Genomic DNA, 16,130 nt, shown 5'->3' on the forward strand with positions numbered 1-16,130 from the left:
TGGTTCTTTTAGAATCTTCTTTTATTTTGACTATTTCTAAACTGCATAATCTTGTAGAATTTCTTCCTCTTTGCAAAGAACTTAATTTTAGGAAAATATATGATCAACTTGGGTTTCTTAAAGGATTGTTTGAAGGTTACATTTTTTTTTCCTTTTTCCTTCCAGAATTCATCAAACAGGTCACCGTAGCTCCCAGTTGCTTCTGCTCTGGTTTGCTGGTTGGTGAAGGGAGTTGACCATAGCGGAGTGACTTTATTGATTATATTCATCTGTCCTCTGCCACTGTGCATCAGTGTAGGGACAGGAAATAATGGGGCAGAAAAAAAATCCCTGGCCTGGGAGCCAGAGGACCAGGAAGCCCCACATTCTAGTTCTGCAGCCTTCAGTGAATTGAATGTCTTATTAACTGTGGTAAAGAAATAGCCATCACTTGATCCCATAACTATCTCACAAATGTAAGATGGAATTGTAGTTAATAATCATCAGACAGTATACAAATTTTTATTATTATATTTTTTATTGAGGTGAAGTTCATATAATATGCACAAATTTTGAATTTTAAAAATTATCCTAGATTCGCATCTCAGCTGTTCCTCTTCTTGGGTTAAGTTACTTCACCTCATCTAAAACTCAGTTTTCTCCCGTATAAAATGGAGATGACAATAAGGATTCCTATCTCACAAATAGAAAATTTTTCTGTATGTTTGCTGTAAGGAATACATTTGATAGCAATGTCTGGCTTAGAGTAAGCGTTCAGTAAGTGGAAGCTATAATTACCATTCACGATAATAAAATGCCAAATAAATTATTGCCTGAAGTACTCCTGTCCTCCAAAAATGGTGTCAGATTCTTAAGACACTGGATATGGCTCTTCAGTCTGATTCTCCATAGCCCCTTTTGCTCTTACGCTCAGCAAATGGGATGCTTCTGTCGTCTCCTCTCGTGCTTGGGGAGACGGAAAGATGAAAACCAAATGGCATCCAGCCCTGGTGCTGTTCTGGCCTCCTTTCCCGCTGGGCGGTATCATGGCAGCCTGTAATCCATATGGCGTTTTCTGATGCTCTACAGCTCCGGGAGGGCTTCAGAGAGACTGGAGGCAGCATCGTGAAGTGTCACCTGCCCAAGGATCGTGCTTATTGCATGAAGCTGTGAACCTCACAGAGCTACAAAAATCGCTTGCAGGGATTGAATTCGTTTAAAAAATTTTTTTGATTTTGTTTATGCCTTAAATGTTCTTCCCCTTTAGACAGAGCACATGCTTTTAAGAAATTCTAATTGTATGTTTGCTTAATGGAGTATAATTATATATCAAGTAAATATGTAATTATGCAGTACTTTAAATTAATATTATTTACTTGATTGGTTTAATGATTCTGAACAATTAGCCTATTGTGCTAAGAACAATTTAGCCAGCTTTCAGCTGAGACTCATAGATATTGATATTTAGTGTTTGTAGGAGTGACATACAGTTTCTAAAAGGTTTAAAAATACTGCCTGAGAAAACAAATTTCCTACACTTTTACACAGTCACAATCTAAAAAAACAACAAAATCAGTTCCTTCCTCAAGATATTTTACATGTAGACAAAGACAAATCTTATTATAAGAAGAGATTGCCAAATAGTGTTCATTCCTTCGTTCTTTCACTCATTGATTCACTCAGCAAATACCTACTGAGTGCCTGCCGTTGGACCAGCACGCGGACTCTGGACTTGGGTTACAAAAATGAAAAATGGTCTCTCTTCTCATGGAGCTTAGTGTCTAGAGGGGGAGACAGACATAAACAGTTAATTTGAATACAATAAGCTGGCACTTACTGTGTTTACATTGTGCTCCTTAATTCTTACCACCATTTTTATTTTACATACAAGAGAATTGAGGCTTGGAGAGGTTAGCAACTTGTCTAAGGTGAATCAGGTAGTCAGTGGTAAAGCTAAGGTGAAAACCCAACTGTGGCTTCACCATTCTGCTCTACTGGTGAAAGCTATAACAGATGAAAATGGACAAAGATGACTAAGATGACTAAGCACTTCTGCCTGTGGGTGTTAGAGAAACTGTCAGAGACAAGAGAACACTTGAACTTCGGCTTTGGAGTATGAATAGAAATTTACCAAGGGAAGGAAAAACATCACAGGCAGGAAGCAGCTTATATAAATGTACTTTTTGTAATTCCTCTGATGGCAAAATTTTTCTTCCCAACTATTCTGTTTTTAATCAATATATTATTTCCATTCCTTGAGAACTTGTCAATGGGGAATCTATTTGAGGATAAAGAATGGGCCAGAAATAGACCCAAATCATGTTGGGTGAAAGGGGCAAGCTGTTATGGAGTTTATTTTTTTTTATTTTTTATTTTTTAAATTTATTTATTTTATTTATTTATTTTTGGCTGTGTTGGGTCTTTGTTGCTGTGCGTGGGCTTTCTCTAGTTGTGGCGAGCGGGGGCTACTCTTTGTTGTGGTGCGTGGGCTTCTCATTGCGGTGGCCTCTCCCGTTCTGGAGCATGGGCTTTAGTAGTTGCGGCATGTGGGCTTAGTACTTGTGGCTCACGGGGTCTAGAGCACAGGCTCAGTAGTTGTGGCAGACGGGCTTAGTTGCTCCGCGGCATATGAGATCCTCCTGGACCAGGGCTCGAACCCGTGTCCCCTGCATTGGCAGGCCACTCAACCACTCAACCACTGCGTCACCAGGGAAGCCCTGTTATGGAGTTTAAATCGACAGAGGCCCAATACTGGGTCACCCTGGATTGTTTGGTAGCTTTGTTAGGCATTTCATCTACTTTGTTTAATAAACTATACCTGTCATTCTCAAAGGTCTAGGAAAATTAATATCCTGGAAGGTCCCCTGACACTACCCACAATCATTTTGTAGGAAAAAAGTTACAAATTAACCAAAAAGAAGGGGGTTTTTGGCAGCCACAGAGAGAGAGAAACTCCATGTGTTTGCTTTCAGGTGTCAGCTCTAGAGACCACAGATAATTTCCCACTTATATTTTGACTAGTTATTATCTAGTTGCTAGAAAAGCATGAACCAAACAGATTATTCCTGCCTCTCTCTCCCCACTCCTAAATGTAAAGAATTTGGGACGTTTGAGTTTTCTTAGACCAGTGGTGTTAGTGTTGCAGAGCACTTCCTGATGACACCATCTGTATAAAGCCTGTTGTTTTCTCCAGAATTCCCTGTATCAGCCAATGGCACCTGCAATCCTTTTATCCTTTTATCCAGCCATCCAGGCTGAAAACCTAGCAGTCATCCTTGACTCCTCCCCCTCCACTTACCCCTCCACACTCATGCACTGCCACCCTGTGATCAATCCCTGAGTCTTGTACAGGCATTCCACTTCCTCCCTATTTTTTGAATCCCTCAAGTCTTTGTGTGCCCCACTGCCACTCACCTAGCCTAAGCCACCATCATTTCTTACTTAGATTCCTAATATAGCCGCCTGACTGTTCTCTCTGACTTTTGTCTTGTGTCATCTATATCTGTTCTCCATACTGGACCTTGAGAGGTCTTTGGAAAATGCAGATCTGAGAGTCACTCTCCTTCTTAAATACTTCTCTCAGTTCTTAACAAGGCCTGGTATGATCTGACCCTTCAGTCTATGATTTTGCCATATAGGGTTTCATTCATTTTTTCCAAACATAGCTAGCTCTATCTGACCTTAGGGCTTTGCACTGACAGTTACCTGATAAAATAATAATAATAATAATAGTAATGATAGCCAGTATTAATTGATCACTTTGTGTATGTCAGATACTGAGCTAAGCCCTTGAAATACATTCTCATGTAGTAGCCACAACCCTATGAGGCAGGTAGGTAGGTATCATTCATGACATTTTATGGAGAAAGGCTTAGAGAGGTCATGAAGTTTGCCTAAGTTTTTCCTTACTGTTAAATTAATAAATACCTAATCGATTGAGGCTCATGCCTAGAATTTTGAGGCAAATGATACTCTCAGCCAGTATACTGTTGTAGCAAAGTGACTTATACTCAGAAGACTTGGGTTGCAATGCTGGTACTGACCAGCAGTGTGGCGTTAGACAAGACAACCTCTGAGAGTCAGTTTTCTTATCTGCAAAATAGAGATCATATTAGTACCTGTCTTATATGACTGTTGTACAGATCAGAGCCAAGCAGAATTCTAGGAACAAAGCTGATATCCTATAATGTGTTAAAATGAACATGTGTGTTAGATGAATGAAAATGCTAGAGGTTGCCCCCATGAAGTTGTGGGTTCCCTCATTAAAAGAGGAAGAAATAAGACCCTTGAAAAAACCTGTCTTTGGCTTATTCAGCAGCACTTTTTCATGTTTTCACTTTTATCATCTTGGATAAAATTAGAGATAGTGCAGGATTTATAATGTAATCCTATAATTAAGCATCTAGTAGGCAAGTCAAAACATTTTGTACTAAATAGAAATTAAATTCAGTGGAACATTGAACCTTTGAAATCCAAATATTGGAACCTTTAAAAATCGAAATATGTATGTTAAATCATCTAGTTTAATTTAAAATGTTTTGGGTTGGCCAAAAAGTGCGTTCGGGTTTTTCCGTAAGAGCTTACAAAAACTCGAAGGAACTTTTTGGCCAACCCAATAGTAAGAAAAAACACGAACGCACTTTTTGGCCAACCCAATATTTCAAAATATGTTTACCGAAACAGAATTTTTAAATTAAAAAATTGCAGGATTAAACTCTTCTTTCGGTGTTTGGACCCTGTTCCCAACTCTTTCTGCTGTATTAAAAGAGAATGTAGTATCACTTCCAGAAGTCATTTGGTGTGCTCCCTGCCCATGGAGAGGAAGTCGCTTGGCGAATTCATTTCCTTCCGCTGTGTTCCTTTAGGTCTCAGAATGCAGTTGGCCCATCAGGCAGGCCCCCAGTCTGCACAACCTCTTTGCTGTGTGTCGGAATATGTATAACTGGCTACTACAGAACCCCAAAAACGTCTGTGTTGTCCATTGCTTGGTGAGTAACCTTTTCTTTTTGCTGTTGTGGCTATCATTTGTGCTGGTTTGGTTTGGTCAAATAGAAATGACCTTACACAGACTGGTGAACAGGTAATGCTTAAGTTGAATAAGCATTTCTTAAGAACCCACTTAGGAATTAGGTGATGTGAGGGATATAAAATGAGGGGAAAACTTATTATTCTTACCCTAAAGCTCGGATACCAGTGGGAGAGGCAGATATGTATACAACCCACAGAATACAGGGCCTCTGGAATGTGCTAACTATTATAAAAGAGATAGAAACAAGAGCTGTGGGTGCATAGGCAAAAATGCCATTGAGTTTTGGGTGAATAGAACTGACATAAGCACACTGGAATATTCTTTTCTTACCTTTATGTTTGAATAAAAATGAAATAAAAAGACATCTATGCCCTTATGAGTAGTCACATAAATTGACTATTTTATAGCAATTCCCAGTGAGACTGATGATTTTTCTGACCACTGACTTCCCAGAGTCCCTTTCCCCAATTCTTCCTCTGGAGGGCTCTTGCCTATTGTTTAAAACTCAACTTTAGGTAAAATCTTTTTTGACAATGTGGACATTCGACCTGTATATCTAAACGTCTTTGGATTTAAGCATTTAATATACTGCATCATCATAATCTGGTGGCCCACCTGTTTCCCCACTAGACTATGAGCATCCTGTGGACAAGAACTGTGCCTCTTTTACTTTGGAATCCCAGGTATGAAAGATTTGAATAAGCGATTGAATATATGAAGAAATGAGCACACAAATGAAATCTGAGCATAAATACCAGAACTATTCATTGCTTCTATAAACTTCAAGGTGTATTTTTTGCTATAATCTTAGTTGATGATTTTCCCCCTCTTTCTTGAGAACCAGTTGGCTAAAAGAGGGATGAAAGCTGAGATTTTTTCTTCTTTCCATCTCACATCCCCAAATTCTTGGTAATAAAAGAAAAACACTTGGTGTTTCGTAGGAGTTTAATGTGAAAGGCCAAAGGGTTTTCCTTTCAGAGACAGAACAGATTGTATAAAGGACAGATTATTTTAGAGACTAAGCAGCCTTTAGGTACTTTGGTGATTTTTTTCTTCACTCGAGAACTTTCTAAAAATTCAGCGAGCCTAGGTCTGGCAGCTTTGTAAGAGAAGATGGCTCGAGAGAGACCAGAGGCTCCCAGTTCTAATGATATAATCATAACAAATAAAAACCCAATGAAGAAGAGAAAAGAAGAGACATACAAAGAGTGAAGACCCTATAGCCTGCTCTCTAGGCTTACTGAAAAAGGACATGCATGAGTTCGAAGTCTGCACCAAGTCTTTGGAAGTGGAATTGCAGCTGGAGGTGGGAGCATTTATTTTTATCCTATATATACTGCTGTTTTATTAAAAATAAGCATATATTCATCTTTTAATTAAAAAAAACTAAGAAAACTTTAAAAAAGACCTACATGGCCGATAAAAGGAGGGAACACATATCTAAGAGCCATGAGCCTGTTAAAAGAGTGTCAGGAAGACTAAATTCTAAAAAGAGTTAAGATTGAGAAAAATGTCTTTTTAAAAAAAACTGTCCTTGGAATAAGGACAACAACAAATGCTGGAGGCACACGGTATAATCTTAAGTCCTTTATTCTCTTCCTTCATCGGGGGAACAGATGTCAAGCTAGAAAGGGAGTAACACTGATAATTAAGACAAAGCTGAGAGGTAGGGAGATAGTAAAAGAGCGTCACAGTACTTTAAAATAATCCACTCTCTAGACTTAAATTATGTGACAGAATGCTAAAAGCACTTGGAAAAGCAATTATGGGTTCCTTATGCAATATGAGGAAACAGGAAGAAGAGTGCCAGTCAAGCAAGGAGAGGAGATTTTTTTCCAAAAGATGGAAGAGGTTGATCCTGGAAAGTTACAGGCTGGTGAGCCTGATGGCAATTCAAGGCAAAATTCTAACACAATTTGTGCACAGATGATTTTAAACTCTTAGAAAAAAGGAGTCCACATCGATTCATTATGAACACACATATCAAACCAACTGAACTTTCGGAACAAGACTAATAGATTAGTAGAGATAGTTTATTGGATTCCTGCGAGATATTTCCCCATTTCTTATATTCAAGATGGAGAAATTTGGGCTAAATGTTTATACATTTAGACAAATATTGGCTGAATATTGCTTCCAAAGATAGGTGACTAACAGATCAGCATCCTCCCAGGAGAAGGTTGCATTTGGTTGCCCTTTTATTGACAGCTTTGAAAATGTGGAGGCAAGCTTATCAGTTTTCTCAGATTGGTCATTTAATAGAAACTACCAATGTGAAATTGAACACAGGATAAATGTAAAGTCCTGAATTCTGGTTCTAAAAGATTAAGTGTATTTGTCTATTAACACATCATTTGAAAAAGAACTAACAGTTTTAGTGGCTAGAAAGATCAATAAGAGCTTATGGTGTGATTTAGCTTACATTTAAACTAGTTTAGCCTGGGGTTATGTTAATAAAAGCATAGTGTTCTTACCACACTAAGGAAGATGATATTTCCTCTCTAGTTTGGTCAGAGCACATCTTATATCTTGCATTTCACATCTGGGCAGCACATTTAAGGCTGTTGTTTTAAAACTGGAGTCTGTGCAGAGGAAGTCCACTGAATGATGATGTCTCTTAAAATGGAACATCAAATGAGGAAGAATTGAAGGGATTGGGTAGTAGTCAGGGTTCTCCAGAGAAGCAGAACTGACAGGATATGTGTAGAGATACATATGTAAGAGGAGATTTATTATAGGAATTGGCTCAAGTGATTCTGGAGGCCTAGAAGTCCCACAATCTGCCTTCTGCAAGATGGAGAACCAGGAAAGCCAGTGGTAACATTTAGTCCATGTATGAAGCCCTGAGAACCAAGGGGGCCGCTGGTGTAGGTCTGAAAACCAAGAGCTCCGATGTCCAAGAACAGGGAGAAGATGGAGGTCCCAGCTCAAGAAGACAAAGAGAATTCTCCCTTCCTTTGCCTTTTTGTTCTATTTGGACCCTCAACAGGTTGGATGATGCCAGCCCACTTTGGTGAGGGTGAATCTCTACTCAGTCTACTGATTCAAATGCTGATCTCTTCCAGAAACGCTCTCACAGACACACCCAGAAATAATGTTTTACCAGCTCTTTGGGCATCTCTTAGTCCAATCAAGTTGAGACATAAAATTATCACAGATTGGGTGTGTTTTCAACCTGGAAAATAGAAAAGTTGATGGAAAGGGAGAGTATTTCAGATACGTGAAGGGTTGTCCCAGGGAGAAAGGAGTAGGTTTACACTTTGTCCTGAGAGAAGGAAGAATGGGGATCGTTGAGTGGAAGAGGCTGCAACTCAGCATATTCAGTATAAGGAAGAACTTTGTGAAGTTCGTCCAGAAGCAGGATGCTCCTTGTCACTTAAAGTATTCTAGAAGAAGCTGCTCACCATCTGTCAGGAATGTTATCGCTTGCATTCCTTTACTGAGTGCGGTTGAATCAGGTGAAGCTTCTTTATTTTATATCAATCTAGGAACATAACTTAGGGTAAAATACACACATCGCATATTCCAAAAAGCAGTATTTGCCTAACCTGAGAACTCTTTACCTTCAGCCTAAACTGAGAGACCTCAACTGTTAGTTCTGATCCTACAAGCCCAACGTTACTTTGAAGACTAGATGATTTTTCAGTAAATATGTACAAATCAAATTTATATTGCTGGGTTTCGTAGGTTAGCAGAGAGTCAATTGTATCCTAAGAATCAGTCTTCCCTTGCTGCTTTGTGATTTAAATAGCTGGGACAGATTTGGGTTTTCAAGTGAACAATTTTGAACTGACAGGCACCTCTAGTTAAGATTTCTCTCCGCCACACCCGATGCCCAGACTCCCCACCCTTAACCTCTTTCTTTTAATTGCAAGTACAGCCGCTCTCAGTGTTGGGTGCCTGACCGATCCATGTTTATGACAGGTTTATACGTTTTCTTTGCTAGGATGGACGGGCCGCATCATCAATCCTGGTTGGCGCTATGTTCATTTTCTGTAATCTCTACTCTACTCCTGGCCCAGCCGTTCGGTTACTCTACGCAAAGCGACCAGGAATCGGACTTTCGCCATCCCACAGGAGGTAAAGTCAGCTAGATGCAGGGTTGGCGCAGACATGGTCGAATTTGTATCATGTCCCAAAAAAAGGGAAAAAACCTTTTTAGATAATTGATGTATTGTCTTCTCTTTGGGCACAGTTTCTTCTTTCTCTTATTTAAACTGCATCTGATGATAAATTCTGATTTTTTTTTTCCAAAGCTAGCCCTTAACTGATAAATTTAATCTGCTAGATCAAATATTGAGCTAGTGTAAAACGCCCATAAGCTTTTTCATTTAATAAATACCCCTTTATCAGCTCTTCGGGGGGAAGTACAGCAGTGTCACTAGATAAAAGCTTTCCTAAATTATTGGCAGCATTCTCTTTTGCCAGTTAATGTTTAAAGAATTAACACAGTAAATTTTTATTGTAGGTTAATAATTTATGAGAACAAACTTTATAGCAAATTGACTGCTTATTTCTTCTGCTGTGGTCGGCACCAAGAGAATGTCTGTCTTGTGTTTTAGGTACCTGGGCTACATGTGTGACCTCCTAGCAGACAAACCCTACCGCCCTCACTTCAAGCCTCTCACCATTAAGTCGATCACTGTCAGTCCAGTTCCTTTTTTCAACAAACAGAGAAATGGATGTCGCCCTTACTGTGATGTACTGATTGGAGAAACCAAAATATATACAACTTGTGCAGATTTCGAACGAATGAAGTAAGTCATGATACTTTTCTTCATTTCTTCTTGTGAACTGCTCCATTCCTGTGTAAGTTGGATCCTGTTCTTCCTTTGAGGACTACATTATGAAATGGCTGATATTTTAAAAAATGTTCAGTATAGGTGGTAATCATAGAAAAGCACAATTAAATCAAGGGATGCCATAGCCCCCCTTCAAATGGTGATACAAACTAAGAGACTAACATGAGCTATAATGAGGGTTAAGACAGTGGTGTAGCGCAGAAGACCTGGACATTTAAGAAGGAGATGACTTTGATAAGAATTGGTGATGGTAATGGAAGAATCAGGAATGAATGAGGTTTCTAGGTGAGCAACTAGGTAGATGGTTATATAATTAAAAAGTTATAGAATCTATAGTAAAGAGCAAGTGCCAGTGGGAGGTGGTGGGAGATATGGAAGAAGGGACTGGATGATAACAGAAAATGAAATTAATTTGAAATAGATTGAATTTCAAAATTGGTATACAAGATACTCACAGAGCATCTCACTGCTGTTTCTATATTGATCTCAGTTGGACTTATTTGTTCTCTCTCTGTTTTTATCATAAATTTACAGTTAGGGAAAGGTAAATACATCAGGGCTACATGTATTTGGGGAAAACGATTTCTGCTAATGGGCAATTGATTTATCTAGAAATCAGGATGGGATGGAGAGAGAGGACCTGGCATAAGACCAGCGGCATCCTGTGGCAGAACCAATTTGCATCCAGTTGGCACTGGCTGTGCTCCTGACTTTGCTTAAGATAAGAAATGGTTCCTGGGTTCAGGCCTGGGCAAACCCTTGGCCAGAGCCACAGAAGACTGTGCCTGTATACCTGTGTTATTGTGCCAAATTAGACTTTCTTTCAGTGTATGCTTTTGTCTCTGTTTAAAGAGAATACCGTGTCCAAGATGGAAAAATCTTCATTCCCTTGAGCATCACTGTGCAAGGAGATGTGGTTGTTTCCATGTATCACTTGAGGTCAACCATTGGAAGCCGGCTACAGGCTAAGGTATGGTTTCAGAAAGAATTATGACATAAGCTCAGCTGATCCTTTAATAGGAGTGTACATCACTTTGGGCTTGAGTGACTTCTGGTTTTAGAATCAGAAAAAACATTTAAAGATTACCTTTGGAAACAACCTAAGTGTCCATCGACAGATATGGATAAAGAAAATGTGGTATAGGGACTTCCCTGGTGGCACAGTGGTTAAGACTCCCCCTGCCAATGCAGGGGACATGGGTTCGATCCCTGGTCTGGGAAGATCCCACATGCTGCAAAGCAACTAAGCCTGTGCACTACAACTACTGAGCCTGCGCTCTAGGGCCCACATGCCACAACTACTGAGCCCGCGTGCCACGGCTACTGAAGCCTGCACACCTAGAGCCCGTGCTCTGCAACAAGAGAAGCCACTGCAAATGAGAAGCCCGCACACTGCAACGAAGAGTAGCCCCCACTCTTGCCGCAACTAGAGAAAGCCCGTGCGCAGCAACGAACACCCAATGCAGAGAGAAAAAAGAAAAAAAGAAAAAGGAAAAGAAAATGTGGTGTATATATGTACATATAAATATATATATAAAAATTCGATTTTATATATATATATAATGGAATACTACTCAGCCATAAAAAAGAATGAAATAATGCCATTTGCAGCAACATGGATGAACTTAGAGATGATCATACTAAATGAAGTAAGCCAGGAAGAGAAAGACAAATACCATATGATATTACTTATATATGGAATCTAAAATATGACACAAATGAACTTATCTACAAAACAGAAATAGACTCACAGACATAGCGAACAGACTTGTGGTTGCCAAGGGGGAGGGGGGTGGGGGAGGGATGGATTGGGAGTTTGGGATTAGCAGAAGCAAACTATTATATATAGAATGGATAAACAACAAGGTCCTACTGTATAGCACAGGGAACTATGTTCAATATCCTGTGATAAACCATAATGGAAAAGAATATAAAAAAGAATGTATATAGATGTATAACTGAATCACTTTGCTGTGCAGCAGAAACTAACACAACATTGTAAATCAACTATACTTCAATAAAAAAAAGAAAACTGCAAAAAAAAAAAAAAAGATTACTTATGCTCATTGCCTTCATTTTACAGGGGAAGAAACTAAGCCTCAGAGGTTTTGACTTGCCCAGATGGTTTTGCCAGAACGTGGAAGCCCAAGAACTAAAGAGCAAACCTTGCTCTTTAGAAACTTGTGCCTTTTTTATAGTGCCCTATTTGGTTCGGGGTGAGGAGATATTTCTATTGAGGATGTGGGATTAAGTAATTATACTTTTTCAATTTTTAAATTGAGATAAAATTTACATAACATAAAATTCACCCTTTTGAAGTGTACAGTACAGTTATTTTTAGTATTTTCAAAGAGTTGTGCAGCACCACTAATTGCCAAACATTTTCAACACCCACAAAAGAAACTCTACACCTCTTAGCCACTGTCCATTCCTCCTCCTCCGTTCCCTAGGCAACCAGGAATCTACTTTCTGTTTCTGTGGATTTGCCTATTTTGGACATTTCATATAAATGGCATCATACAATGTGTGGTCTTTTGTGACTGGCTTCTTTCACTTAGCCTAATGTTTTCAAGGTTCATCCATGTTGTCGCATATATCAGTACTTCTTTATATACCCAGATAATATTCCATTGTATGGTCATATAGCTTTTATTAATCTCTTCATCATTTGATGAACATTTACATTATTGCCACTGTTTGGATATCACAAATAACGCTACAAGTAATTGCATTTAAAAAAATTTTTATTTATTAAAGTACAGTTGACTTAAAATGTTACATTAGTTTCAAGTGTACAACATAGTGATTCATTATTTTTATAGACTGCACACCATACAGAGTTATTATAAAATATTGACTGTATTCCCGGTACTATACGTTACATCCTTGTGACTTATTTATTTTTTATTGGAGTAAAATTGCTTTACAGTGTTGTGTTAGTTTCTGCTGTACAATGAAGTGAATCAGCTATATGTATACATATATCCCCTCCCTCTTGGACCTCCCTCCCACCCCCACCATCCCACCCATCTAGGTCATCACAGAGCACCGAGCTGAGCTCCCTGTGCTATATAGCAGGTTCCCACTAGCTGTCTATTTTACACATGTAGTGTATTTATGTTAAACCCAGTCTCCCAATTCATCTCACCCTCCCCTTCCCCCCCATGTCCACATGTCCGTTCTCTACATCTACGTCTCTATTCCTGCCCTACAAATAGGTTCAAAAACAGAAATATAGTTCAATGGTACAGGATAGAAAGCCCAGGGACAAATCCACGGACATATAGTCACCTAATTTATGACAAAGGAGGCCAGAATATACAATGGAGAAAAGACAATCTCTTCAATAAGTGGTGCTGGGAAAACTGGACAGCTACACGTAAAAGAATGAAATTAGAACACTCCCTAACACCATACACAAAAATAAACTCCAAATGGATTAAAGACCTAAATGTAAGACTGGACACTATAAAACTCTTAGAGGAAAATGTAAGAAAAACGCTCTTTGACATAAACCACAGCAAGATCTTTTTTGACCCACATCCTAGAGTAATGAAAATAAAAACAAAAATGAACAAATGGGACCTAATGAAATTTAAAAGCTTTTGCACAGCAAAGGAAACCATAAACAAGATGAAAAGACAACCCTCAGAGTGGGAGAAAATATTTGCAAATGAAGCAATGGATAAAGGATAAATCTCCAAAATATACAAACAGCTCGGGTAGCTCAATATCAAAAAAACAGACAACCCAATTAAAAAATGGATGGGTGACTTATTTATTTTATAACTGGCAATTTGTGCCTCTTAATCCCCTTCACCTATTTCACCCTTCTTCCCTGTGACAACCACTAGTTTGTTCCATGTGTCTGTGAGTCTGTTTCTGTATTGTTATGTTTGTTCATTTGTTTTGTTTTCAGAGTCCACATATAAATAAAGCATACAGTATTTACCTCTGTCTGACTTACTTCACTAAGTATAACACCCTCCAGGTCTATGCATGGTGTTGCAAGTGGCAAGATTTCGTTCTTTTTTATGGCTGAGTAATAACCATATATTACATCTTCTTTATCCATTCATCTGTCAGTGGGCCCTTAGGTTGCTTCCATATCTTGGCTGTTGTGAATAATGCTGCTATGAACTCAATGTTAAAAAAACAAAAAACAAAAAAACCCCACAATTTAAAAATGGGCAGAAGACCTAAATAGGCCTTTTTTCCCAGAGAAGACATACAGACACATGCAAAGATGCTCAACATCACTAATCATCAGGGAAATGCAAATCAAAACCACAATGAGTTATCACCTCACCCCATCAGAATGGCTACTGTCAAAAAGACAAGAAATAACAAATGTTATTATGGCAAGGGTGTGGAGAAAAGGGCACCCTAGTACACTGTTGGGAGGGATGTAAACTGCTACACCAATATGGAAAACAGTATGGAGTCCCCCCCCACCCCAGCCCCCTCGCCCAAATTAAAAGTAGAAATACCACATGATCCTGCAATTTCACTCCTGGGTATCTATCTGAAGAAAATGAAAACACTAATTCGAAAAAGTATATGCACCCTAATGTTCATAGCAAGTAATTGTATTTTAATTCATTAAATATTTGCTAAGTACATGCTCTGTATCAGTCTTTGCCTAGGGGTTTAGGATTGACGAGAGTAAAACTGTATCTCTGCCTTTAAAGAGCTCAGGGGAAATTCACACATGTACAAATATCCACTACCATTGTAGAGGTAGGATGAGATGTCATAATGGGAGCAGTTTGTTTTATCCAGTGGTGGTTCAGAAAGCCTACAGAGGACGTGACCCTTCAAGGTGGTCCTTGAAGGATGAGTTCATCAGGTTGGATCAGGGGCATCCTGGGCAGAATGAATGGGATGAGTCAAAGTATGGCAAGGTGTAAGAACATAGGGCATTAGCAGGTAAAGGAATGGCTTGCCAAGGCAGAGTTCGTGGAGAGGAGAGGCTAGAAATGAAGCTGGGTCAGCTCCAAATGAGGAGGTTGTTTAATATTCCTAGAAAACAAAGACGCAGATACAGAAACAGTTGATGGTGTATGACTCCCCCAAACATAATCTTTTGATCTGATTCCCTTTTCACTGATTGACTGTAATGTGCTTCTCTCGTATTTTTAGGTGACCAACACTCAGATATTCCAGCTTCAGTTTCATACTGGATTCATTCCACTGGACACAACAGTTTTAAAGTTCACCAAGTGAGTGCTACTTGGGCCAAAATCCCTTTTCAATCCAAGCAGCTGTGAAATGCTAGGAGTCAAGTGCTGAAGGCTCATTAGTGCCATGCTGCAGCTTCCCCCCAAATCCTGTGCTTCAGGGCTGTAGCGTGTGGCTTAGCAACATACAGAGGCTGGTTGCATTTTATAACTTTCAGTTGGGTGTGAATTGTCCTAAACACAAGTGGATCAGACTTCAAATTGAAAGGTCTAAAATACCATCTGAGGGAACAAGAGTGAACAAAGAGGGAACAAAGTTTCAATACTGTGGTCCTTTGCATCTGTGTTTCCCTTTGTGTTTTGCAACGTGGAAGGCAGTGGAATCAGCAGTGTGATACGAGCAATGACCCAGCAGAGTGGATGCCAGGCCGCAGCACTGAAGCAGGGTCCTGGGGGACCCCCTGCACCAAATATTATAGCACCCTTAGTTGCTATATTAAAGTGTGGCCTAGAGAACTCGAGGGAGTGGCTGAAGGTGGGGTGATAGGTGGGAGTTGCTGGGGTCAGCTCAGGAGTAGACATTCAAGAGCTCAAGGTGGTAGCTCTGGGCTTATTTCACTATTTTAACAACTGATTTGGTCATGCCAGTGCATACTGTCTGGATATATCTGCCCTGCTATCTAGAATGCTTTCACATGCGGTAGTATTTAAATTCTATTGGTAGGCATTATTTTCCTCTTTTCTCTAGATACAGAAACTGAGACTCAGAAAAGTAAAGTCGCTTATCTGGTTAATGGTTGATTTTTCCCTAGAACTGCATCTCAGAGTGAAACTAAGAATCAATCAACAATGGTTTCTGTGCTGAACATCATACTGGTTCCATTGTTTTTCATTGATCTTATTCTTTTAAATCCCTATTTAGGCCTGAGTTGGATGCATGTGATGTACCAGAAAAATATCCTCAGCTATTTCAGGTGACTCTGGATGTAGAACTACAGCCCCATGACAAAGTGATAGATTTAACCCCCCCATGGGAACATTACTGTACAAAAGATGTCAACCCCAGCATCCTCTTCTCTTCTCACCAGGAGCATCAAGATACTCTGGTCTTAGGAGGTATGAGTCACCTGGTAGTTTTGT

The 16,130-nt window shown here is 39.4% G+C and overlaps 1 protein-coding gene across 1 annotated transcript in view; it reads left to right on the forward strand.

Annotated features, from left to right (window-relative positions):
• Positions 1-16,130, forward strand: part of DNAJC6 (DnaJ heat shock protein family (Hsp40) member C6) — a 151,281-nt gene that overhangs the window by 110,058 nt on the left and 25,093 nt on the right. Inside the window, exons 5-10 of the mRNA XM_059899197.1 lie at positions 4,845-4,967; positions 8,955-9,088; positions 9,571-9,765; positions 10,663-10,780; positions 14,953-15,032; positions 15,913-16,106. Coding sequence (XP_059755180.1) covers positions 4,845-4,967; positions 8,955-9,088; positions 9,571-9,765; positions 10,663-10,780; positions 14,953-15,032; positions 15,913-16,106 — 844 coding nt within the window. The remainder of the gene's footprint in view (positions 1-4,844; positions 4,968-8,954; positions 9,089-9,570; positions 9,766-10,662; positions 10,781-14,952; positions 15,033-15,912; positions 16,107-16,130) is intronic.

The sequence above is a fragment of the Balaenoptera ricei genome, chromosome 1 (assembly GCF_028023285.1).
Source record: "Balaenoptera ricei isolate mBalRic1 chromosome 1, mBalRic1.hap2, whole genome shotgun sequence".
NCBI lineage: Eukaryota > Metazoa > Chordata > Mammalia > Artiodactyla > Balaenopteridae > Balaenoptera > Balaenoptera ricei.